The 27421-nt window shown below is 44.4% G+C and overlaps 1 protein-coding gene and 1 pseudogene across 2 annotated transcripts; both read right to left on the minus strand.

Annotated features, from left to right (window-relative positions):
* Positions 1 to 17731: 17731 nt before the first annotated feature.
* On the minus strand, positions 17732 to 19140 carry LOC124649008 (annotated as a pseudogene).
* Positions 19141 to 22867: 3727 nt separating this feature from the next.
* On the minus strand, positions 22868 to 26425 carry LOC124649007 (acetylserotonin O-methyltransferase 3-like). Of its 2 annotated transcripts, XM_047188692.1 has the most exons (3): positions 26137 to 26425; positions 23640 to 24011; positions 22868 to 23447 (listed from the first exon to the last, which is right to left on the minus strand). In XM_047188692.1, exons 1-3 carry the CDS (start codon positions 26200 to 26202, stop codon positions 23148 to 23150), a joined length of 738 nt encoding a protein of 245 aa, XP_047044648.1. In that variant the 5' UTR covers positions 26203 to 26425; the 3' UTR covers positions 22868 to 23147. The 2 variants fall into 2 exon arrangements, with proteins under 2 accessions (XP_047044648.1, XP_047044647.1); XM_047188691.1 differs by lacking the exon at positions 26137 to 26425 and having other exon boundaries at positions 23640 to 25205.
* Positions 26426 to 27421: the final 996 nt, after the last annotated feature.

The raw sequence follows: 27421 nt of genomic DNA on the forward strand, positions 1-27421 counted from the left end.
TTTTTTCATTTTTTGAATTTTTTTTTGAGAATTTTGTGGCACATATCGTGTTGATGCGGCACATGTGAGGATTCTGTGGCGCATTTACGCCACCGAAATAAAATTTAGTTACGTGACTTTTGTGGCGCATGCTAGGCGAAGCTAGTGTTAAAATTCACTGAGTTCATCTCTTGGTGTTGCTCTATAATATTTTACTAATTAAAAATATCATATACTAATATAATGAAGGTTTGACGAATTTTATTGGGTTCAGCTCAACCCAATTGTTGTATGCTAGCTCCACCAATAGCGCATGGGATATGCGCCACAGAAAGTCAAAAAACATGCGCCACAAAAGTCCAGTTTGCTACTAGTGACATTAACAAAATTCAGAATAATATATGTCATAGTAGGCTCTAGTTTCGAATATGAAAACTACAGTGATGAAAAGGAACTTTAATTTAGATGCTCGGTTAAAAGATTTTGCATTTTAACATTTTAATGTGCGGAACTACTTTATGGGTTCTTGTACTGTTATGTCCGAGACCGTGGATTTTGTCGCAAAAAGAAAAAACTAAATATAGGCGAAAAAGACCAAACCTGCCTAAGTGATTAACCTGTAGTACCAAAACCAAGCCCAAATACTCCACTTTCTGCGCAAATTTTACTAACAGGCCAATTTACTCTAGGTCCATATCACATGGGCAATACACCGCCAAATTTGGGTCCCTCGGGCCATCTTCAACGCGGAGATCCATCCGCGCCACTCGTATCTGGAGATTAAACATGACAAAAATGCGGTTCAGCGCACACACATATCCAAAAACAGATGCCCTCGACATCCTGGACGACCCAAACCCGGTCCAAATCCGGGCCACGCTTGCGTGCCCCCGAACGCAGAGCGCTGGCCACACGCGTCCTCCCCTGGCTCGCGTATCATAAGGAGATAGCTCCTTTTTTCATTAATATTAAACATATTACATTTTCATAGTACTACCTACTACTAGCCTAGCTACCCAGGCCTCGCCGCCGATTTGTCGTCGCAGCCGTGGATTTCACTCGACGCTGGCGGCCTTTATGCGTGAGGATTCCACTCCATCTTACCAGCTGGGTGGCCCGGCGGCGGCCTTCCTCCTGCGTTCTCCGCGGCCGCCCTCCTCCTCTTCGTCCTCGCTGCGAGGGCGCGGGCACGCTCGGCCTCCTGCGGCGTCATCGTCCGCTTCCCGCTCAACTCGAGCTCGTGTGTGGCGGCGTGTTCCACAGTGTCCCGTGTCTCGAGGCGGACGTAGCCAGCGTCCCGGGCCTCCTTGTTCGCCTGATAGCGACGCTACCGCAGTTGTCGCCCTAGCTCCGCCTCACCCTCCACGTGGGCGCGACGGTCGGGAGAGGGCATCTAGAGGAGGAGGCGGGCAGCCTCCTAGGCGATGAGCTCGTTCTTCCGCCCGATGAGGTCGCCTAAACGACGGTGACCGGCCCAGACGGAAGCCTCGTGCTCCTTGTTCTCCCACATGAGCTCGGTGAGACGCGCCTCGATGGCGGCATTGAGCTTCGCCATCTCGTGGTGGTGGATGGCCTCCTCCTCATTGGCGTTCGCGATGGCATCCTTCTCCTCCTCGGCGGCGAGGTCGGGCCCCTCCTCCGCGGCCTCGTACCATCCATCGAAGGCCTCATACCAGCCACCCGCGCCCCCCTCCATATGCTCTGCGTCCTCTGCCTTCTTCGCCGCCCCCTCGGCCGCGACGCGGATCGACTCGTCGTCTGTGACCCACCGTGTGTCCTGCCGCTCCTCCTCCGCCGTCCGCGGGAACCTAGCGCGGGTGGCGAGGGAGAGCTTCGTCCACGTGGTCTGCAGGCTGCGCAGCATGGCGATGGAGGAGGAGAGGGCGTCGAAGAAGGTAAAGGGGAGAGGGCGGTGGAGCGGGTGAGCTCTGCGAGGCCGCGCACGCCGTCTTTTATAGCCGACGGACTTGGCGGGGAACTTGGGGGCGAGCACGCGCACTAGGTCTTTTCGCGCGGGGGAACCCTGGTGCGCGCGGGAACTTTCCCGCGTGTTCTCCCTCCCGCCATTGCTGTCCCGTTGAGGCCTGCCATGATGCAGGGCCTCCCAGGGAAGACGAGCCATGTGGCGGCTTTTTGGATCGCCACGTTGGACGCAGCGTGCGACCTAAATGGACACGCAGACGCGGAGCGCTGTTCACGTATCTGCGCGGCCACTCAAACGTGCCCAACCGGACAATCTAACGCGTTCGATTTGAATCTCCGCGTTGAAGATGGCCTCATGGACGCCCTACTAAGCGGTAAAATAATCGACACGCACACGCTGCCCTCACATTGGCCCCTCCAGGCGTGACACAGAGACACGGGTGCATCCTAAATCCATAATTGGTGATTCTGGTTTACTCATAATCTGTCAAAATAGTGAAATCTGAAATTATATTTTATTATTGACTGATCTTGACTTACTAGAGTACTAAATTTTCCTTGAGGACAGAAACACTGGGTTGGCATCACGTACGTCTCCCCCACATGGTTTCTAAAAAAAATGAGAAATTCTGCAAAGTGTGCCAAAGCATTTTTTTTTTAATTAGCTACCGCATAGGAACAAAACAGACGAGCTAACCCGGCCATATACCTACTGCTGCAGCAATTTAGTCATATCTCGTGCTCCACGCGGTGGGTTATATGCATATATCAATATAAACATCCTAATACACAAATACACACAATCTAGGATCGACCATGACATTGCGTACGTTAGGAATATCAAACAACTGATCGAATAGACCAGAAGAGAAGCATTTCACTTTCACCATGATGTGTTTCTTATCATCCAAACCCAATCAATATAACACTTTTTTTCTCTTCAGCATCTCGATAGGTTTGATGTCATCTTTTCACCAAATACCTTAACAATATGCATTTGTCATGCAGAACTTATCAGATGTATAATCTTCTTTTTACCAAGAGAATAATCCTTCAAGGTCTGAAATTAGATTAAATACTCTCTCCAATTCCTTTTAATTGACCCGGATTTAGTACTATCTACTAAAAGGAATCGGAGGAAGTACAAAAATTCCAATTCCACTAGCTAAAATAAAAGAACTTATATCAATTTGTTCTATCTCATTAGTGGCCTTGCGCTTATCGATGAATCCTGGTTGGGGGCAGGGCATCATCTTAGGGGCCTTTGCAGGGGCCTCTTGAGTAGCAATTTCAGTTTGCATATAAATAACAACAAACCTTAACAGTCATATACTTGTTCGATTACACTATATATAAAATTGGTTCCTTAGGGGAGGACCCTAGGAAAACATGTTTTAATTCTTGTTTAGAGCATCCCAGCCGCGTCCCCCAAAGCGTCACTCAAAGAGATTTGGGGTGCGCTGGAAAACATTTCGTTCCCAGCCGCGCGTCCTAAAGGGACATTCCGTCCGGCCCGGCTCAATACGGTGTCCGGCGCCCTGAGCCCTTCCCCGCTCCATAGGGGACGCTCCGGACATGCCGGACACAATAAAATGCGAGGAGAGGACACGCGGGCCCAACGCGTCAGCGACTCACGAATGAAGCTTCGCAACTTTGCCTTAATGGCGATGGAAGGGCAGGCGAGACGTCTCGTCGGCGCTGCGCAGCCTCCACGCATCGCCAGTGTTCGCACGTCACCGGGCGTGCCCGCGCTTTCTTCCAGCCGCTTCTAGCCTCTTCCCGTGCTATCTTCCCGCCTCTTCTGGTGACGCCGACGTCTATAAAAGGCCTCCCCCGCTCAATGGCAGCCGCCACAGCCGCCGACACCCCTTTCTTTGCCGCAAGCACATTCCTCGTTGCGTAAACACCACTTGCGCAATGACGAACCGCCTCGGCACTGGCCATTTCCCTCCACCACCGTCTCCATCACCACCTCCAGCACCGCAATTCGTCGACCCGGAAGTTGCGGAGAACGAAGCGTGGGAGGAGGCAGCGCTGGCGGAAACCATAGCGGCGTTGAACGCCGCCACGGTGGAAGAGGCGTGGCGGCGCCGGGCGGTGGAGCATCAGCAGCAGGAGGCGGCGCAGGAACGTCAGCAACGGGAGGCGACGCTGGAGGCAGTGGAGGTGGCCTGGGGGGCGCGGGCGGATGCGTTGGTGGCGGAGGCGGATGCGATGGTGGTGGCTGTGGCGGCGCAAATGGAGGAGGAGGACTGATGTCTACGGGAGCTTCTATTCTTGTAGACAGTGTTGGGCCTCCAAGAGCAGAGGTTTGTAGAACAGCAGCAAGTTTCCCTTAAGTGGATACCCAAGGTTTATCGAACTCAGGGAGGAAGAGGTCAAAGATATCCCTCTCATGCAACCCCGCAACCACAAAGCAAGAAGTCTCTTGTGTCCCCAACACACCTAATAGGTGCACTAGTTCGGCGAAGAGATAGTGAAATACAGGTGGTATGAATAAGTAGTAGCAACGGCACCGGAACGGTGCTTTGCCCGGGACGAGTAAACAAGCGAGTAGTAACGCAGCGAGTAGTAACGCAGTAGAAACGAGTAAACAAGCAGCGATAGCAGATATTTAGGAACAAGGCCTAGGGTTTACACTTTCACTAGTGGACACTCTCAACATTGATCACATAACAGAATAGATAAATGCATACTCTACACTTTCGTTGGATGATGAACACATTGCGTAGGATTACACGAACCCTCAATGCCGGAGTTAAAAAGCTCCACAATAATGCTCATATTTTAGTAACCTTTAGTGTAAGATAGATCAACAGACTAAACCAAGTACTAGCATAGCATGCACACTGTCACCTTCATGCATATGTAGGAGGAATAGATCACATCAATATCATCATAGCAATAGTTAACTTCGCAATCTACAAGAGATCATGATCATAGCATAAACCAAGTACTAACACGGTGCACACACTGTCACCTTTACACACGTGCGGGAGGAATAGAACTACTTTAATAACTTTGCTAGAGTAGCACATAGATAAATTGTGATACAAACTCATATGAATCTCAATCATGTAAAGCAGCTCATGAGATCATTGTATTGAGGTACATGGGAGAGAGATGAACCACATAGCTACAGGCGGAGCCCTCAGCCTCGGGGGTGGATTACTCCCTCCTCATCATGGAGGCAGCGATGGCGGTGAAGATGGCGGTGAAGACGGCGGTGGAGATGGCTCCGGGGGCAATTCCCCGTCCCGGCAGGGTGCCGAAACAGAGTTCTGTCCCCCGAATTGGAGTTTCGCGATGGCGGCGGTGCCCCTGGAGTCTTTCTGGAGTTTCGTCAATTGGTACTGCGTTTTTAGGTCGAAAGGGCTTTTATAGGCGAAGAGGCGGCGCAGGGGGGCACCTGGAGGCGCCACACCCTAGGCCGGCGCGGCCTAGGCCTGGCCCGCGCCGCCATGTGGTGTGGTGGCCCCCGGCCCCTCTCCGACTCTTCTTCGGTGTTCCGGACGCTTCCGGGAAAAATAGGAGGTTTGGCGTTGATTTCGTCCAATTCCGAGAATATTGCCCGAACAGCCTTTCCGGAACCAAAAACAACAGAAAACGAGAACCGGCACTCGTGGCATCTTGTTAATAGGTTAGTTCCGGAAAATGCATGAAAATGATATAAAGTGTGAACAAAACATGTTGGTATTGTCATAAAACAAGCATGGAACATCGGAAATTATAGATACGTTGGAGACGTATCAGCATCCCTAAGCTTAGTTCCTACTCGTCCTCGAGTAGGTAAACGATAAAAGATAATTTCCGAGGTGACATGCTACCAACATAATCTTAATCATACCATTGTAAAGCATATGAGATGAATGCAGCGATTCGAAACAATGTAAATGCAATGAGTAAACAAGTGAATCATATAGCAAAGACTTTTCATGAATAGTACTTTCGAGACAAGCATCAATAAGTCTTGCATAAGAGTTACTCATAAAGCAATAAATTCATAGTAGAGACATTGAAGCAACACAATGGAAGATTAAGTTTCAGCGGTTGCTTTCAACTTGTAACATGTATATCTCATGGATAGTTGTCAATGCAGAGCAATATAACAAATGCAATAAGCAAGTATGTAAGAATCAATGCACAGTTCACACAAATGTTTGCTTCTTGAGGTAGAGAGAGATAGGTGAACTGACTCAACAATAAAAGTAAAAGAATGGTCCTTCAAAGAGGAAAGCATCGATTGCTATATTTGTGCTAGAGCTTTTATTTTGAAAACATGAAACAATTTTGTCAACGGTAGTAATAAAGCATATGTATCATGTAAATTATATCTTACAAGTTGCAAGCCTCATGCATAGTATACTAATAGTGCCCGCACCTTGTCCTAATTAGCTTGGACTACCGGATCATCACAATGCACATGTTTTAACCAAGTGTCACAAAGGGGTACCTCTATGCCGCCTCGTACAAAGGTCTAAGGAGAAAGCTCGCATTTGGATTTCTCGCTATTGATTATTCTCAACTTAGACATCCATACCGGGACAACATAGACAACGAGATAATGGACTCCTCTTTTATGCATAAGCATGTAACAACAATTAATAATTTTCTCATTTGAGATTGAGGATATATGTCCAAAACTGAAACTTCCACCATGGATCATGGCTTTAGTTAGCGGCCCAATGTTCTTCTCTAACAATATGCATGCTTAACCATAAGGTGGTAGATCGCTCTTACTTCGGACAAGACGGACATGCATAGCAACTCACATGAAATTCAACAAAGAGTAGTTGATGGCGTCCCCCAGTGAACATGGTTATCGCACAACAAGCAACTTAATAAGAGATAAAGTGCATAATTACATATTCAATACCACAATAGTTTTTAAGCTATTTGTCCCATGAGCTATATATTGCAAAGGTGAACGATGGAATTTTAAAGGTAGCACTCAAGCAATTTACTTTGGAATGGCGGAAAATACCATGTAGTAGGTAGGTATGGTGGACACAAATGGCAAAGTGTTGTTTGGCTCAAGGATTTGGATGCATGAGAAGTATTCCCTCTCGATACAAGGTTTAGGCTAGCAAGGTTGTTTGAAGCAAACACAAGCACGAACTAGTACAGCAAAACTCACATAAAAGACATATTACAAGCATTATAAGACTATACATCGTCTTCCTTGTTGTTCAAACACCTCACTAGAAAATATCTAGACTCTAGAGAAACCACTCATGCAAACCAAATTTTAACAAGCTCTATGTATTTCCTCACTAATAGGTGCAAAGTATATGATGCAAGAGCTTAAACAAGAGCACAACAATTGCCAAGTATCACATTACCCAAGACATTATAGCAATTACTACATGTAGCATTTTACAATTCCAACCATATAACAATTAACGAAGCAGTTTCAACCTTCGCCATGAATATTATGAGCTAAGAACACATGTGTTCATACGAACCAGCGGAGCGTGTCTCTCTCCCACGCAAGCATTTATTCAAACACAAACAAAAACAAAAGCATACAGACGCTCCAAGTAAAGCACATAAGATGTGGCCGAATAAAAATATAGTTTCAGGGGAGGAACCTGATAATGTTGTCGATGAAGAAGGGGATGCCTTGGGCATCCCCAAGCTTAGACGCTTGAGTCTTCTTGATATATGCAGGGATGAACCACCGGGTGCATCCCCAAGCTTAGAGCTGTCACTCTCCTTGATCATGTTGCATCATACTCCTCTCTTGATCCTTGAAAACTTCCTCCACACCAAACTCGAAACAACTCATTAGAGGGTTAGTGCACAATATAAATTGACATATTCAGAGGTGACACAATCATTCTTAACACTTCTGGACATTGCATAATGCTACTGGACATTAGTGGATCAAAGAAATTCATCCAACATAGCGAAAGAGGCAATGCGAAATAAAAGGCAGAATCTGTCAAAACAGAACAGTTCGTATTGACGAATTTTAAAATGGCACCAGACTTGCTCAAATGAAAATGCTCAAATTGAATGAAAGTTGCGTACATATCTGAGGATCATGCTCGTAAATTGGCATAATTTTCTGAGCTTCCTGCAGGGCAGTGGGCTCAGATTCGTGACAGCAAAGAAATCTGGAACTGCGCAGTAATCCAAATCTAGTACTTACTTTTCTATCAACGGCTTAACTTGGCACAACAAAACTCAAAACTAAGATAAGGAGAGGTTGCTACAGTAGTAAACAACTTCCAAGACACAAATATAAAACAAAGTACTGTAGCAAAATAACACATGGGTTATCTCCCAAGAAGTTCTTTTCTTTATAGCCATTAAGATGGGCTCAGCAGTTTTAATGATGCACTCGCAAGAAATAGTATTTGAAGCAAAAGAGAGCATCAAGAGGCAAATTCAAAACACATTTAAGTCTAACATGCTTCCTATGCATAGGAATCTTGTAAATAAACAAGTTCATGAGGAGCAAAGTAACAAGCATAGGAAGATAAAACAAGTGTAACTTCAAGATTCTCAACATAAAGAGGGGAAACTTAATATTATTAAGATGCATACAACCATATTTCCCTCTCTCATAATAACTTTCAGTAGCATCATTGATGAAATCCACAATATACCCATCACTTAAAACATTCTTATCATGGTTCATATGCATAGAAGTATCATTAATTTTGGCATAAGAAGAGTTCTCTCGATTAATAGTAATTGGAGCAGGATTATTATCAAGAATTTGAACATGGTAAACAAGTTGCATATTAAGAGAATTGTTTTTGGTAATCCAATCATGACTATGAAAAGTTTCATAAGGGTAGTTATAACCTATATCATAGCATTCTTTATAATAATCATCAAAGATCGGAGGCGCAGTGTCATCATAAGAAATAGAATAGTTATCTTTCACAGTCGGTTTATCTGTGTCCACACCATCATTGTTATTAGAAGGAGATGTATCAAGAACATAATGACCAGTAGCAAAAGGATTTTCAAACACCTCTTCCCCAAGCTTAGAGCTTTCTATATCATTATGGGAGGAAGCATGGATAGTACTAACACTATGGCAATTATTGTCATCATCATTTTCAGAATTAGTTTCCCAGAGATTTGCAATATCAAAAGTAGTGTGCTCATTCAAATCATGATTGCTAATGTATGTAAAGGGTATAGGAAGATCATCATATTCAGATTCATTATCACAATAATCATTAGGAGCAACATACTTACGGTTACCTATTGTTATCTCATATACGTGGGGATATGATGTTACCTCTTTCTTTTTATTCCCCTTCTTCTTCTTCTTCTTCATTCCCTTCTTCTTCTTTTTCTCTTCCTTCTCCTCGTTCCCTTCTTCAGGAAGAAGAGGCTTGAAGGGTGGCTTGTCCGCATAACCTGATTTACTTTCGTAAACAATAGAAGAAACTTGGGAGGATCCCTCCTTTTCGTTAATTAGTTGAAAACACACAAGCGGTCCTATCATATTTTGGCAAGGTGTCATCTTCTAAAATATTTTGTATGTAAGTATTTGTATGGCTATTATCAATGCAATAAGAAAAACACCCATGCAGGACATCATCAATATCAAGATCACTCATATGTAACAAAGAGATTTTTCTCGACAGTTCTTCACACCCCAAAAATAAAGTAAGTTCATCATGCTGATTAGGAGTAATTTCATCATCACAATACAAATTTGCAGCACTCATTGGGTTCAAATTATCATTGGAGGAGCATTGAGAATTAAAATGACCCACTTCATGGCAAACTTCACAAATAAAAGGATAGAGGGCACAAACTTTTTTACCAAGATCATCTAGAGCCCTAAACCACTTTCTAGTTTTTTCATTAGCATGATGGATACAATATTCATCTTTGATTTGATTAATTCCACAAGGTCTATTTATTCCACAAAAATTAACATGCTTATAGGAAATAGCATTCTTAGGAGTTTGAGCATGCTTATTGCAATAATTAACAACAATTTCATTCTTCATGCAAGCCTCTTTAAAAGGTTCATGATACTTATCAAAATTATTTTTAGGCAATTCGAAATGAGAAGCAAAGGCTTTATAAAGATTTGCAGCAACCTGAGAGTCAAGACCATAAGTAGCACTCATATTTCGAAATTTATCGGTATCCATAAAAACTTCAATGCATTCATAATCATAATTTATACCTGACTCTTTACCTTCATTGTTCTCCCATCCTTCAGCGTTGTCCTCAATCCGATCAAGGAGGTCCCACCTAGCTTCAACCTCCTTGCTTGTGAAAGATCCCTCCGAACACGCGTCCGCATAGTCCTTGTGTTGTCCCGAAAGCCTCGCATAAAAATTGTTAACAATAACATTACGGGGAGCTCATGAATGGGACATTTGAGCATTAGAGATTTCAATCTCCCCACGCTTGAGAAATACTCTCTCCATCACGAGGATAAAAGTTATAAATATAATTCCTATCAATATGCACTTCATGCGGAGGATAAAATTTAGAATAAAAGAGAGATGCAATTTCCTCCCAACCAAGAGAATGCCTATTCTCCAACAATTTATACCAATGCGCCGCTTTACCAGACAGCGAAACGGAGAATAGCTTCTTCTTCACTTCATCCATAGAGATACCTGCACACTTGAATAACCCGCATAATTCGTGCAAAAACAGTAAATGATCTCTAGGATGGACAGTTCCATCCCCTTTATAGTGATTGTCCATAACACGTTCAATAATTTTCATAGGTAATTTATACGGAATACTTTCAGCAGGTGGATTCAAAATATCAGGAGCATCATTAGAGGTATCGCATATGGGAGATAAAGCATTATCAGAACAAATTTTCTCCCCTAAAGATGGGAAGCTAAAAAGACCACAAAAACTAGCTTCCCCAAGCTTAGACTTCTTCATAGCATTAGCAGTAATTGCATTCATACTAATAACATCGCTACTAGCATGCAAATAAGGTTCCATAGGTTTTTTAATTCTCGCATCAAACAATTCTAAATCAGGAAAAAGATTAAAAAGCTCACCAATTTTTTTGTTGTTTTCCATTATGCCTAACTAGTGTAAACAAGAAACAAAAAGTTGCAATTGCAGGATCTAAAGGAAATAGCTTCGAGCACAAATACAATGGCGCCGTGAAAAGTACTGTTACTCGGAACCGGAGTATGAGTGCCTTTTTACCTTTCCTCCCCGGCAACGGCGCCGTAAAAGTGCTTGATGTCTACGGGAGCTTCTATTCTTGTAGACGGTGTTGGGCCTCCAAGAGCGAGAGGTTTGTAGAACAGCAGCAAGTTTCCCTTAAGTGGATACCCAAGGTTTATCGAACTCGTGGAGGAAGAGGTCAAAGATATCCCTCTCATGCAACCCTGCAACCACAAAGCAAGAAGTCTCTTGTGTCCCCAACACACCTAATAGGTGCACTAGTTCGGCGAAGAGATAGTGAAATACATGTGGTATGAATAAGTAGTAGCAACGGCACCGTAACAGTGCTTTGCCCGGGACGAGTAAACAAGCGGTAGTAACGCAGCAGTAGTAACGCAAGAAAAACAGTAAACAAGCAGCGATAAGCGTATTTAGGAACAAGGCCTAGGGATTACACTTTCACTAGTGGACACTCTCAACATTGATCACATAACGGAATAGATAAATGCATACTCTACACTTTCGTTGGATGATGAACACATTGCGTAGGATTACACGAACCCTCAATGCCGGAGTTAACAAGCTCCACAATAATGCTCATATTTTAGTAACCTTTAGTGTAAGATAGATCAACGAGACTAAACCAAGTACTAGCATAGCATGCACACTTGTCACCTTCATGCATATGTAGGAGGAATAGATCACATCAATATCATCATAGCAATAGTTAACTTCGCAATCTACAAGAGATCATGATCATAGCATAAACCAAGTACTAACACGGTGCACACACCTGTCACCTTTACACACGTGCAGGGAGGAATAGAACTACTTTAATAACTTTGCTAGAGTAGCACATAGATAAATTGTGATACAAACTCATATGAATCTCAATCATGTAAAGCAGCTCATGAGATCATTGTATTGAGGTACATGGGAGAGAGATGAACCACATAGCTACAGCGGAGCCCTCGGCCTCAGGGGTGGATTACTCCCTCCTCATCATGGAGGCAGCGATGGCGGTGAAGATGGCGGTGAAGACGGCGGTGGAGATGGCTCCGGGGGCAATTCCCCGTCCCGGCAGGGTGCCGAAACAGAGTTCTTTCCCCCGAATTGGAGTTTCGCGATGGCGGCGGTGCCCCGGAGTCTTTCTCGGAGTTTCGTCAATTGGTACCGCGTTTTTAGGTCGAAAGGGCTTTTATAGGCGAAGAGGCGGCGCGGGGGGCACTCGGAGGCGCCACACCCTAGGCCGGCGCGGCCTAGGCCCGGCCCGCGCCGCCATGTGGTGTGGTGGCCCCCGGCCCCTCTCCGACTCTTCTTCGGTGTTCGGACGCTTCCGGGAAAAATAGGAGGTTTGGCGTTGATTTCGTCCAATTCCGAGAATATTGCCCGAACAGCCTTTCTCGGAACCAAAAACAGCAGAAAACGAGAACCGGCACTCGTGGCATCTTGTTAATAGGTTAGTTCCGGAAAATGCATGAAAATGATATAAAGTGTGAACAAAACATGTTGGTATTGTCATAAAACAAGCATGGAACATCGGAAATTATAGATACGTTGGAGACGTATCAAGGACGAGGCGGAGGAGGTGGAGGAGGAGGACGAGGCGGAGACGGCGGCGGAGGAGGACGAAGACAACGACTTCGACTAGTCCGAAGACGATGGGCCGCACACGGACGAGGCGGCGGATCAGCAACGAGCGGTCGTCGAGTCCTTCGAGTCGCAGAAGAAACTGCATGACGACGCCCGTGCCCGCGAAGACGCACAGATTCGCCGCGCCGTCGAACTCTCCCTCTAGGCGGCGCAGCAGGGCATGGCAGGCGATGACACGCTGATAGAGCACCGGCGTCTTCTCGTCACCCTCCGTAAGGAGAGGCGGCACGCGGCGCAGGAGTTGCGGCGGAGGGGGGCGACGACGGGGCGGGGCCGTCGAACGCACTGTCGGGCGGCCAGTAGGCTAGGTTTTTGATAAACTATAGTCGTTTTCATTCAAACTTGTAAGATATAATCAAATTTGAACGAAAATCTTTATTTTCGTGCACTTTTATTTATTTGGGGGCGGCGTTTAAAAGACGCGGCTGGGGAGCGACGTCCTCCAGACGCGGCACGAAGAAAACACGTCCCGCAAACGCTTGATCCGGCGTCATTTGGGGGGATGCGGCTCAAGGTGCTCTTGGAATATAAGTGGGTTTAATTTAACTTAGTTATAAAGGCGCCATTTTTACTCCATAAAAAGAAATAACACAATTGCATGCCAGATTGGACTGTAACATCACAAGCAGAACATGTCCTTGTGCACCATTTTCCATGTACACCTTACCGGCAAAAAAAAAATTAGTGCATGAGAATGATGTTCCTCATTGTCGCCGACTGCGCATTTCAGGATATCGTCCAACAAGGCATGATTTTCTACCCAAAATCCCTAGTGTTGCATTAAGAAAAAGTAGTCCACACTAGTAGCCAATTTTTAGATCCTCATATTTCAAAGGGAAGTATGAAAGCAGGAAGATTTTTGTTTTTGCAATAAATTTTGGATTTTTTTATTTTTTTAAAAAATAAAATTAATAATTAAAAAGATTGTTATTAAATCATTACTACCGAGAAGTATGAAAAAAATTAGGTTTTGCAAAAAAATTAAAACAATAAAATTAAAAATAATAAAAATATTGTTATTTATTTATTAAAGATTATTATTACATCATTACTTTAGTATCAAGAATTATTTAGAACTCAACCAATATAGAAGTGTGACATCGTGACCAACAGGTTAATAGGATTGATATGATACTAGTATCAATAACATACACGCGAAGCACTTGGAACTGATACGGGAAGAAACTCGGAAATTAAGCGTGCTAGTGCGGGAGTAGTTTGAGGATGGTGACCGAGCGGAAAATTTGACCACAATTAAGTAATTTGACTAGAGATTAAGTGTAGTTAGAGACTAAACTTATCAAATAACTGAAATACTAGAAATTCGGGAAAAAACGGTGTGGTAAAAAATTCAAAAAATAAATTGGATAAGAAAATTGACGAAATAGCCTTTAGTCCCGTTTGGTATTACAAACCGGGACTAAAGGTTCTCCGCTCAACGCACGCTCACAGCCCACGTGGATTAAAGGTTGAGGCTTTAGTCCCGTTTTAACAGTCTTAGATGGTTAAAACGTACTAAAAGCTCTTCCAAACCGGTAGGGATGAGCTGTTTTTTACCTGCCATGTGGGGCGTTGCTAGAAGTTTTGGCAAATTCCATGACAAAACATGACCAACATGACCACATGTTTTCAGGAACTATTTATCTTTGTGATGAAAATATAGAGCTCTTGCTGGTTCCTCGAGAAAAAATAGCGTACACTGGAAAATAATAGTACCGACACTGCAAGTAAATCGATTCCTAAACTCTTACGTGTAAGGTTAGAACACCCTTAAGAGAAAGTGTTGAGATGAGATCAAAAAGTTTCTCTTGTCTCTTCTGCTCAACCTAATTAACCAGTACTATCATCCCCAAGATACGAAATATGTCCAACTTAGTTACTACAATTGATAACTCAACATATCATATTACATGCCGCTGCAACCTTCTTACGATGAGATATCCAACCGGTACGGAAGAGAGGACACAGGAGGCAGGCGATCATGATACTCATCTAGGTTGTGTCCCTCTCGCCGGTGACGCTGTCGATTTGCTCCGCCTTCGGTGGCCTTTGGGCCTTGGAGGCGTGGCGGATCGCGGCCTCTCGCCGGTGGGAAGGTTTCCATTCTTCGTTTAGTTTGTTTTCAGTGTCTTCTTCAGGATGGTGAGGCGGCGGCTACTTCCTGGACACAGAATAAGGTTCTTCCCGCCCTATCCTCGATCCGGTGGTGCATCTAGCGCCGGCGGAGGACGCGTGGAGTTGTGTGTCCGACGGATCTCCTGGGATCTGGTCGGTTTTCGTGTTCAATGGTGTGGTTTCAGGTCAGTCTCTTCCGATCTAAAGTTGTCATCATTGGCGACGGTTGATGCTCTGGTGCGCTGGTCCTTTGGGGCCTTAGCACGGCGACTTCTCGTCTGTCTACTACAATAAGCTCTACTACGATAAGCTTTGCCTAGCTCCGGTGACGGAGGGGCGAGGATGGCGGCGCGCCTTCGGCTCGCGCTAGTGTCTGTAGTCGTCGCTAGGTGGTCCAATAATTTTTTGTAATTTTTATTATTTTTGAGTATTTTTGTACTACTGTTGATGATTATTAATAGATTCGTAAAATTTTCGCCAAAAAAAAACTCAACATATCGCACTGGTAGCTTATGCCATGGTGGGCACTTCAAATTGATACATGCAAGATTTCTCCGTAAACCATATCATCGTCCATCCTCAAGGTTAAGGAAAACAAGACAACTCGCATTTTTAGTCTGGCCTGGTGGAGATTGCCCGTTTTCACTTTTAAATTGGCAGCTCGGTAATGGTAACCGCATTTGATTGTCCGAAGACATTTGCTTAGGGAACAATCCTCTAATGCAATACCTGCAGCTGTTTAATATCATAAGAACGACACGCCCACTTGGGAAGAGGTCATTCCGAAACAATTTTCTTGAGGAAACCTTTTGCGAAGATATAATCCTTGCCCAAACTACTGAAACCATTTGGGTTGATCTCCCAACCGTTTGCGAGATGGGATGGTTTCCAAAAGTTTCAAACTTAACGACCACACATGAACCGGTACGGTGCCAAGGGGACCCAGGAGGCGGCGGAAAAAAGGCAAAAAACCCATCTAGGGTTCCGTCCTCCTCGCCGGCGATACCGCCGGTCCACTCCGCCTTCGGTGGCCTTGGGGCCTTGGAGGTGTGGTGGACTACGGTCCCTCGTCGGCGGGGAGTTTCTGTTCTTAATTTAGTTTGCTTTTCAGTCTCTTTTTTGGGATGGTGAGGCGGCGGCTACATCCTGAAGTTAGAATAAGGTCCTCCCCGCTCTATCCTCGCTCCGGTGGTGCATCTAGCGCTGTCGGAAGGCGCGTGGAGTTGTGTGCCCGTCGGATCTGCTGGGATCCGGTCGGTTTTCATGTTTGTTGGTGTAGTTTCATGATAGTCTCCTCCGATTTACGGTTGTCATCATTGGCGATGGTTGCTGCTCTGGTGCTGACATAGGCATGGGCCTGCTGAAGATAGTACCCGGGGTTTACTGAAGGCCCACTACCCGAAGAATAAGAAGATTCGGGAGCCCAAGATATATTAAGGAAAGTTAGAGTTGTAATAGGAAGTGTTATTTGTAATCTGGCGGGATGAGTTAGAAACCGTCCCGGACTCTGTAACTTGTACAAAACGAAACTCTCGGCTCCGCCTCCTATATAAAGGGGGAGTCGAGGGACGAAGAGATCATCGAATCATTGTTTACAAACCCTAGTTTTCATAATCGTCGCGTACTTTTCGGCTGAAACCTTCGAGATCTACTTGCCCTCTACTTCCAACTAAACCCTAGCCTACAATCCATAGGCATTGACAAGTTGATACCTTGTCAGGTGCGCTGGTCCTTTGGGACCTTAGCACGACGACTTCCCGTCTGTCTACTATAACAAGCTCTACTACGACAAGCTTTGCCTAACTCCGGTGATGGAGGGGCGAGGACAGCGGCGCGCCTTCGGCTCGTGCTAGTGTTTGTAGTCGTCGCTAGGTGGTCCGAATACCAATTTGTAATTTTCTTTACTTTTTGGGTTATTTGTACTACTGTTAATGATTATTAATAGATCGGTGGATTTCTCGCAAAAAAAAATGTCCGGTCTCGAATGTTGCGGCACATAGGTGAGGCCCATCTCACATTTGCTCGCATAGTAAAAAAACCATTACTTCCGGATGGGTTGTGCCAAGGTTCTAAATATAAGATATCGGGTTCATATCGGTTTGTCTTATGCATATCGGATACCATATGATATGTAGTTATATCGAAGAAAACTATCTGAACCTTTTCCATTACTCTTGTTCAAAACTTGTCGGTATAAAAGGATGAAAGATGTCACTGATGAGCGTAACACATATATGATTCCAAGTTTATTAACTTTTCAATTCATAAATAAAGTATAAAGCCTCACGAAACATTAGTCTAATATTAAATTAAATTATATATTTATATTTGTATTTACATATCATTATGTATGAATTTCACAATTTAATGAAGTCGTAAATACCAGATTTTATTTCCAACTCTTTTGGAAAAATATCATTGTCATTTACATATTGGTCTGTAATTCAGACATATCTGGTCAAATATTAGTCGATACATTGGTCTATATCTGGTGAAATGTGTGGAATAGATGTTTATGAAATGATGTGTATGGCACACCGATATATCAACCATACCGATAGGAGGGTTTGAGCACAATTTTCATCATCTTTGTTTGCATTTCGTTCAGAATAGAGTTTTCTCTTTTTTCCATTTTGTATTTTTTAAGGCGGACTGGACCAACTCGCAGCTCGTAGCAGCAAAATTGCTGATTCGATTCTTGCATAAGCAAGTCCACCAATAGTCATAGGTTTTTGATCCAAAACCTAGGTCGAAGAAGAAGACGAGACTGAATTCTGAACTAAGATTGAGGACCCGAGAATGAATATACATATATCTATATATTATTTAAGTGTCCAATCATAAATAGAAAAGAAGTGCATTCTTATCCCTCAATTTACAAAGACTAAATATACACCCATATACACACATAAGTACAATATAATCACCAAACCTTTCAGGGATAGACCTCGATGATCGACCGGAACCCTAGAACCGGTATAATATTGTAATCGCTATATCCAGCTTCTAGGAATATCTTGCTCCACTCTTGCTCATCTCGCTCAATGCCATTGATAAACATGATGTAAAGATCAAGCAAGGCATGCACCTCTTTGTGCTTCTTGTCACTATGTCCTGCTCCGACCACTATGTCGACGATTATCACCTTTCCTCCCGCCTCTCTTGGAGGGATAGCTTTCCGGCAACTCTTCAGTATTTGGACACACTTCTCATCATCCCAGTCATGAAGAACCGACTAAAGACAAACAAGAAGGCTAGAAATAAAATGTATGTAGATTTAATATTGAACATAGGATAAGTGCTTGTATGATCTACTTGAGTAGGTAGTGTTCTTTCTTTTTTACTCCCTCCGATTTATAGTAAGCGTCGAGAATTTTGTACTAACCTAGTACAAAGTTTGTACTTAGTAACAGGAGAGAGTATATTCCATGCCCCGGCTTGTGTGTAGTGGGCGGAGCTAGAGCATTTCCAGCCACAACTGATAAAACTCACTCCACCTCTCTTCCGAGCCCCCTACTCGACCTACTCTTTACCCTCGCCCTCATATCTGATATCGCCTTGACAAAAGAGGACGTACCTTGAGAAAGGCAGCGTTCGACGGTGGAACGCTCTGAAACATGTCGCCGGCGACGTACTTAACGTTGGTGCCGGTGGGCGCGTTGCTAACGACGTGCTCGAGATCCAGCACGCTGCATTCCACATGCGGGAATGCCTCTGAGATGACTTGCGCCGCTGCACCGAGGCCCCCGCCGATGTCGACCAGGGAGCTCAACCCACGGAAAACGTCACCGGCCTCCCTGACAGCGATGTCCATGATGAAGCGGCTGTCCGAGACCATGGCGCTGTTGACGAGCACGTCTAGCGCGGCGTCGTGCCCGGCCATCTCCCACAAGGCCTTGCCGTGCGTGTGCTCGAAGAAGGAGGGGTCTGGCAGCGCGTGCTGGAACCACTCGCCGATCCCGAGGAAGGGGTGACGAGGACGGGGTTCAGCACGAAGGCCATGATGGAGGCCGAGTTCTGGGAGCCGACGAGGAGGCGGGACAGCGGTGTCAGAGCGTACAGGGGCTCGCCGCCTCCGCCGTCCGGCTGGATGGTGAAGACGCTTGATAGAGTGAGCACGCGCATGAGGCGGCGCAGGCATTGGATCTTGGAGGGGTGCAGCGTGACCCTGGCGACTATCTGGGAGAGGGTGGCGGAGCCGCCGTGGTGGTGAATGGCGTCGGCGAGACAAAGGTCTAACGCGGACTTGATGGCCATGGACTTGATGTAGGAGAAGGAGGTTCTCCAGAGCTCGTGCTCGGCGTCAAGCAAGGCCTTGTCGGTGCTCTGGCCGGTGAGCGCCATGGTGTCAATGCAGCTGCTCTGGCCGGTGTGTTTTCGTAGATGCACAGACAGAGCCAGACGTTGCCTCTCTTTATATAGATTCAAACTTGACGACCTCGATCAATCCCTCCATCCTAAATAAGGATCGTCATTCATGATAAAATTTAATTTTCGAAAAGTTCTCTCTTTCATCATCTAATAAACTGATCATGTGTGAGTTTCCCGTGGTTTAACTCCGCTTTTTTCTGTTTCAGTCATTGCAGTTAAAAAAAACTTGATGAAACATATGTGCACGAATCTAGAAGCGCCAGAGTGACGGGCCAGCGCGGATGAATCGCAGCGTTCATCATGTGCGATTGTGCGTTGATGTTCGTGCACTATGTTCGAAGTTCGTTGAGGGGATACAAGTTTCAACGACCATGAAACTTGAATTTTTTTTTTTTTTTTTTTTTGCGAAACACAGTACAATCAAAGACGCTCATACATACGCGCACACACTCACCCCTATGAACATATACACGCACACCCTACCCCTATGAGCACCTCCAAGAGACTGCGTTGAAGAACCGATCCGGCGGGTCTTGAGATTGGACGAAGTCACCACAGGCGCCTGTTGTCGACGGAAACGTCGCCTCCCACTGAAGAATATTCCGCCTTTATGAGACACCAAAGTGTCAAATCTGGGATTTGAACTCTGGTGGGTTGGGGGTGCCACTGCCCTCCTAACCATCCAACCACAGGTTGGTTCTCAAAAAACTTGAAAATTTTGAAAATGCACTTTCCGTAGTAGGGATAGTACTTGAAGGCGTCTGTGACTATTTTTTTTTTTTTTTTTTGAAACGAGGCAAAAGCTTTGTCTTCCATTGATATAGGAGAAAAGAGTTGACCCGTTTATGAGGAAAACTGGCCGAAAACCGTTACAACACAACACCACACGCCAGCCCTGAGGCTGCGCTCCACACGGGTCGACGACCAGCCAGGTCGACACCACACCTCAATGCAACAGGCGGAGGCGAAAGACCGGAGCCACCGCTCCAACTACCACGCTGGCCTCGAGGCCGCGCCCCGCCTGGCCGAAGACGAACCCGCCTCCGCCGAAAACCACCAAAACACTCCACAAGTCCCCTTGTCCGGTGGACATCCAAAGCGAGGCCCCAAGAGGCAAAGCGACGCAAGAGCGCCGCCCACGCCCGATCCCGCGAGGGATCTAGGGTTTCCCCGAAGAGCCCGAGCGGAGAACAAGAAACACCCGCTTCGACGACGCCTTCAAGAAGTATGCGGCGCCCACAGGCGTCACCGTCGTCGGTCCTGGCCGGCCGCCAAGACAGAGCTTTCGCCCAGCGAAGAGTTTCAAGACCTCGCGCCCGCCAACAAGGACCGGCACAAACCACCATCTGCCACCGCTGAGTTTCAAGACCTCGCGCCCGCCAACAAGGACCGGCACAAACCACCATCTGCCACCGCTGAGCAACCTCCTGGCCAACCTGTAGCCGCCGACGCGCAGAGGGCAGCACATCCCGGAGCCAACGGAGAACCGCCGAAGATCACCGTGTGTGACTAAAATGAGGCTTACACATATATGCTTTGCTTAATCTAGGATAAAGTTTCATGATCATGCCAAGTTGTCAGTTGGCCCTATATCTAGCTAGTTTCCATCTGAAAATTCGTAAGATTATTAGAAGAAAATCTGAAAATTCGTAAGCTAAAAAGGAGGAGTCTGAAATACTCTTGATGCGTTTGACTTGCTAAATTTTCTGAAGAAAAGGGTCTATCCTGCCATCACGGTTCTCACGTGGTTTCTAACCAAACGACAACTATTCGGCATAGTTTGGCATCATAGCCATCAGCATGAGAATGCTTAAAAGGAAGAAAATCGATGAGATACCCAATACCCAATCTTGTACTACCAGTTGGGTCATACTAACAATAAACTTTTGGCACTCGTGCTCCACGCGGTGGGTCATATATCAGTATCCCCAGATGTTCTAGACATGACATAGATCCAAACACTATTTAGGATGATTATGAAGCTGCGCCAGGATAGAGCCCAGGAGAACCAAATAATTGCAATAGCCAAACGAAAATCATTTTGCTTACACCATGATGTCTTATGGCCCAAAGCCAATCAATGCATAATTAAAAAAAATTGTCAAGCATTTGGATAGGCTGTTGTAGTTCATTTTTTCTACTAATACCTTGACGCGTCAATCTTTGCCTCTGTGATGCAAAATTTACCAATATATATAGTTGACGATCGGGATCCATGAAGCGGGGAATGAATGTGAAAAGTCAATCTACAATGTGCACTAGTTTCATTCTACTAATTTAGTTGAACTATCACAATGGTGCACAGCAATAATTGTTCTCGTTTCCTTCTTTAATAGTTTCTTCCTTTTTTAGTACAGGAAGATTCATATTCAATTCAACCACAAGGGCTGCTCTTTGTCTTCAGTGATCCAGCTGACTGGTTATGATACCTACATGCTGACACAAAATATATCCAGGTTGGTGTCACTAATCTTCTTGTCCACACACAGACAATGTATTACTTTTGAACAAAAAACATGTATAACTGCATATAATGGCGCCGAATCAACAGAGGAAAAATGGCAAGTGCTAAAGCAGACATGAATGTATATATGCTGGCAGGGAACCACAGAATTTCTTTTAAACAACAAACAGACATGGCACAGATCCAAAAATTATTTAGGATTATGAAGTTGTGTCAGGAGAGTCCAGGAGAATCAAATAATCTAATAATCAAACGAAAATCATTTCCCTTTCACCATGATGTCCTATGGCCCAAAGCCATCAACATATAAATAACAAATTTCCTCAAACATTTGGATAGGCTGTTGGAATTCATTTTTTACCAATATCCAGACATAGAAATCTTTTCCATTGTCATGCAAAACTTACTGAGATTATATAGTTTTCGGGATCCATGAAGCAGAATTGAGTGTGAAAACACAATCTTCAAATTTCACGAGTTGCATTCGTTCCGGGAAAGCCATGTAAATATTTTTTTTGTTTTATTTCCTTCTTTTTCATTATTAGTTTTTCATTTTTAAAAGATGCAGATTCATATTCAATTCAATCATGAGGGCATGAGTGATTCTCCATGGAAGAAAAGCATGTCCAGGCTTACCTGCTGGTAACTGTTACGATGTTGTGGCGGAGACGATGAACTTGTCTTGTCCACCGTGGTGTCATGTTGAGCACCTGGAATAAGCAGTGATGACACTGCGAATCCACTGGCCTATAACTTCCTGTGTTCTCCAGCACAAGATCGGAATAATCTCCAGGAGGAAGTGCTGAGACACCAGATTGGTAGTGCTGCTCTTTGTCTTCATTGCCCCAGGTGCTTGGTTCAGTTACCAAACATACTGACACAAAACATATCCAGATTAGTGTAACTAGGTTGTTGCATGAACAATTTACATGTAAATTTTCCCGGCATAAAGTCCAAAACTTCCAAAAGAGTCATTGAACAATGGTTGAATTGAATATGAATCTGCATAAATTTGGAAGAAAGACGAGTAAACCATAAATTAAGCCACTGCTAAACAATACACTAATGGATTATATATGCTGGCGGCAACCTGAATAATTTCATTAATCAACAAACAGATATGTTATCCTAAGCATAGTTCACAATAATCTAAACACCTTGAAATTAATAATGCATAGTACATCAATACACGGAAGTGCCAACGTTGATTAATAAGAGAGGGGTCACTGAAACATAGACATCTTAATGTTATTTATTATCTTCATAACCAAAATATACACCAACTGTAGATGGTAGTTTACATACAACCACTACTGGAACAGATTCTACACATATCTGTGTTGCAGTAAAGCAGCTAACTTATTGATCACAAGGACTCACACCTCGCAAAATACAATACTATAGTACACTTATTCATCACACCAAGCCACAGGCTTGCAACAGGGCAGCACACATGCTGGCCATGCCGTTTTTTGAATATACAATACCGATTACCACGTAATTTTGCACTGAGTGTTCAAGGGTAGAGCTCAATAACAGATCTAACGCCCAGCACTGATATGATTTTGTACTCACTGAACCCGGATTCCATAAATATCTTCTTCCACTCGAATTCCTCACGCTCGATTCCCTCCAGATACATGATAAAGAGATCAAAGAAAACCTGTGTCTCTCTTGTAACAATCTCATTTGGCCCAGATCCAACCACCATATCAACGATTATCACCTTCCCACCAGCATCTCTGGGAGGGATAGCTTCCTTGCATTTCTTTAGTATCTTGACACAATCTTCATCGCCCCAATCATGAAAAATCCACTAAGATGTGTACAGCAGGAAATATAAAAATCTTATCATTAGTCCCATAATACTTTGTTGTTTTTTGTCAAAAAAAACAGTGAACATTAATACTTCAGTAGGTACGTATATGCTGCTAAATACATGAACTTATGACAATCTTGTAAAATGAGGGTGTGTCCTAAGGGAAGAATGTGAGTCTAAAAGGTTTACCTTCAGGAAAAGAGCATTCGCGGGTGGAATGTACACAAACATATCGCCAGAAATAAATGGCACATGGTCATCAGTAGGAGCATCTGCAACCACGTGAGGGAGATCCAACACGGTGCATTTTATTTGAGGGAATGCCTTCGCAATTGCCCTGGCAGCTCCGCCGTGGCCTCCAGCGACATCAATAAGCGAGGTTATGCCAACAAATACATCACCGCACTCCCTCAAGATGATATCCATGAGAAAGTTACTATCAGAAACCATTGCATCATTGATTAACTGGTTGTAAGTTTCATCCTGGTCAGCCATCTCCCAAAAGGTAATGCCGTGAGCCTTTTTGAACATGGATGCAGAGTGCTCATCCAGGAACCATGACTTCATGCCAAAGAAAGGGGTAATGACAGTTGAATCAAGCATCAAAGACAGAATGGGAAATAAGTTTGATTTAACTTCATCGCTAACAAGGAGGCATGTGGTTGGGGTAAGTCCATAAACAGCCTCCTTGTCTGCGGAGGCTGATTCATGGACAACAAAGATGCCCGATACGGTGAGCACACGCATGAGTCGTCGTAAGCGGGGAAGCTTGGACGGATGGAGCCCGATCGCTATGGCTAACTCAGAAGGGGTCATAGCCCCTCCATGGTGTTGGATGGTGTTAGGGATTTGCAGTTCCATTGCACATTTGAGTGCCATGGACTTGACAAATCCCAATGCATGGTGCCAAAGGTCAACCTGAGCCTGGAGCAAATCTTTAGTGCTATGCTTGCTTTGGGTGGATGCCATTTTTGCTGAACTTGCTTTCTTTGGCTATGGGTAGACTGGACAAATGCTGGGTGGTCTATATATACACAAATTCAGCCTGCTAAGACACAAGGTAGGGCCATGGGTAATGATTTATTATTTAAAAATGGTATAAGACATTTACGTGCCAAGACTGTATCAAGGTATTTGAGATAAACTTAGTTATGCATTGATTGCAGTGGCACTATACATAATTCTACATGGAAGGCTATGATTAATGTGAGCATTAGTTATCAGTTTATTGTTGATTGACAGAAAGTTTGTGAAATGAGATTTTTTCAGGTTTAGTTCCACATCATTTTCAAACATTTCACTTGAGTTCCACTTCTTTTAAATTCAAATATCAGGCCGTACTGTCGAATTTGTTCACTTTAGACACTGGAAGTGGAAAACACATTTCTGCTACACCTAATGAAATGGTTAGACATATTTTCCTGTGTAAACATCTATACTCAGAAAAATGAATCAATTAGCAGGAAATTTCATTCCTTGGGGCAATACCAAAATTCCACATCTTAAGAAATAAAATAATTCTGCAAGCAATATATTCATTTATGAGATACACCTATGTATCATCACATGATCAACCCACGATTATCACGCCCATGATATAAAACACTTTCTGATAGTATGTGTATCGGTGACATCACGCTGTCTACTTCTTGCCTCATGGGAGGCCGTACAGTTAGTTCTTTGTAAATGAGTGTCTAGCAGTGTTGCTTGGACACATGCAGAAGTGTCTGAACCAATTTCCGATTTGGCCGTCGATTCGGCAACCTTCTGCATAAAAAATACTTGCAGACACAGGTTCAGGTTTCCAGTTCAGCCAAACAAAAATATGGACACTGGTATATGCAATGTACAGGCAAATTGGTCGCCAAAGATTGCACAAAATTCTGAAGCGTCGGGCAGAGAGATCATAAAACAAAATACATATACCACACTTATATTCAGTAAGTCGAGCACGGGAAGAGATCCATGAAATGAGCTAGAGAACCAACAATTTCGCCAAACATTTGGGAACACATATTTCAACAGTAGGACTAGGGTCACCGAAACGTCCGCTCATGCACGCCGTCGAAATCAAATCTAGAGCAGTATAAGATGTAAATTTTATCCTCTGGGGCATACTACCAATTTTCACACCTTAAGAAATGGTATAATTCTGAAAACAAGCATTCTTTTGTTTGTGATATACTTACATCGGCACACCGCTGTCTTTATCACATGGTCAAGGCACGATTCTCACGCCCCAAATATAAAACACTTTCTAACAGTATTAGTTTCTGTGACATCAAGCTGTCTACTTCTTGCCTATTGGGGACCATACACTTTGTTCATTAGTTTCGTTAGCTGTGTTACCCGGAGACGGACAGAAGTGAATTAGACTCAGAACTGGTTGCTGCTTCAGCTGTCTAGTTGGACAAAGAATTGACACAGGTGTAGGCAAATTCTTGCTCTGAAAATTGCCCCAGATTCTGAAGGGTCGAACAGAGAAATCATAGTACTACTACAAGAAATCGTGTTCCGGACTTATTTCACGTCGAGTTCGGGAAGCGGACCCATGTTTGTGAACTAAATTCAGAAAACATGTTCAGACAGTAGGAAGAGGGTGACCAAAATTTTCTACTCACGCACGCCGTAGAGACCAAATCTAGAGCAGCGGAAGATGGAATCATTTAATCCAACAAGCGCTTACTGCGAAATGCGGGACGCGGTGTGGCAGCTCCTCCGCCCGCGGGTCACTCACGGCTCTGCTGTTCATAGTCTCGCGCGTCTTGCCGCCGCCGCTGCCGAACCTAGTGATTGGGGACGAGGATGCGCCACCTGACGCGGGGTTGGCTGCTGGTGTTCCGGCGATATGTGGAGGTCCGACCGGAGTTTGGGAGGGAGCGGAGGAGTACCCCGCTGGCTGGGCATGATGCACGTTCACCCGTATTCACAAGCAGAGCACGGACTGGGGATGGCGGCTGAGCTGTCGGTGCTAGATTGGACACGGCCGGGGAGAGTAATCGGCAGAGAGAGGGAGAGATATTGGGGTTAGAAGAGGTTGAGAGATACGGGAGGAAGAAGGATATGACATGTGGGCCCCATTCTCAGGGAGAGAATCTATTTGGAATTTTTTTCTCTGCCCTGATTTGGGACTCGATAGAGCTGGGCTTGATTTAGACTGGGTTCAGTAATTCAGTGTTTTTTTTTTTTAGAATACAGTAATTCAGTGTTAGCTGAATTTGTACAGTAGACGGGATTAGGGCGGCCTATAGCCGGCCCGTTAGCAAGTGTGGCCAGCCCGCGGGACGCTTTGTGCCGTGCCTGGCCGCCACCTAGAGCCCAGTGTGCTGAAAAAAGGCCCAGCCCGTTTAAAAAAAAAATCTTATTTTTTGAAAAAAATTCTAGGGTTTTCCATTGTTTTGAAGGTATTCTAGGTTTTCCAAAAACAGCCAAAAAAAAGCCTAAACGGTCCGACCCGTTTCATAAATGTGGACCATACCATGCCACATATGTTTGCGGGGGTGGGTTAATGGCGGATGGCGGTGGCAAGGAACGACATGTCATATATTTTCCGATTCAAAAATTGTGGTTTTCCTTTTCGGACTTTGTATTTTAGAAAGTAAAACTATATCATATAGAAATGGGGTAGAAATGTTCTAAAAAAATCCAGTCACACATATATAACTTTATTTGGGAGCATGCCATCGAACTTTTACTTGACTTGTTATTTAGGAAATGTAGATTAGTCAAGTAATATAGTATCTCCCCCATAAAAAGTTACTCCTTTTTTGTTTCATAATATTAGATGCTATTACGACGGAGCAAGTAATATTGTATCATTACCCCACCAAAAAAAGTTTAGGATCATTAGATTTATTCAAAAACAAAATCCATAATACGTAGTCACATAATTTTTTGGCAGCATTATCCTCTACAGGGATATCTCATTAGGCAATAGAAAGAACAAGACAGCGCTCCTGCCACTGGCGCTG

Source organism: Lolium rigidum, chromosome 4 (genome assembly GCF_022539505.1).
Source record: "Lolium rigidum isolate FL_2022 chromosome 4, APGP_CSIRO_Lrig_0.1, whole genome shotgun sequence".
NCBI lineage: Eukaryota > Viridiplantae > Streptophyta > Magnoliopsida > Poales > Poaceae > Lolium > Lolium rigidum.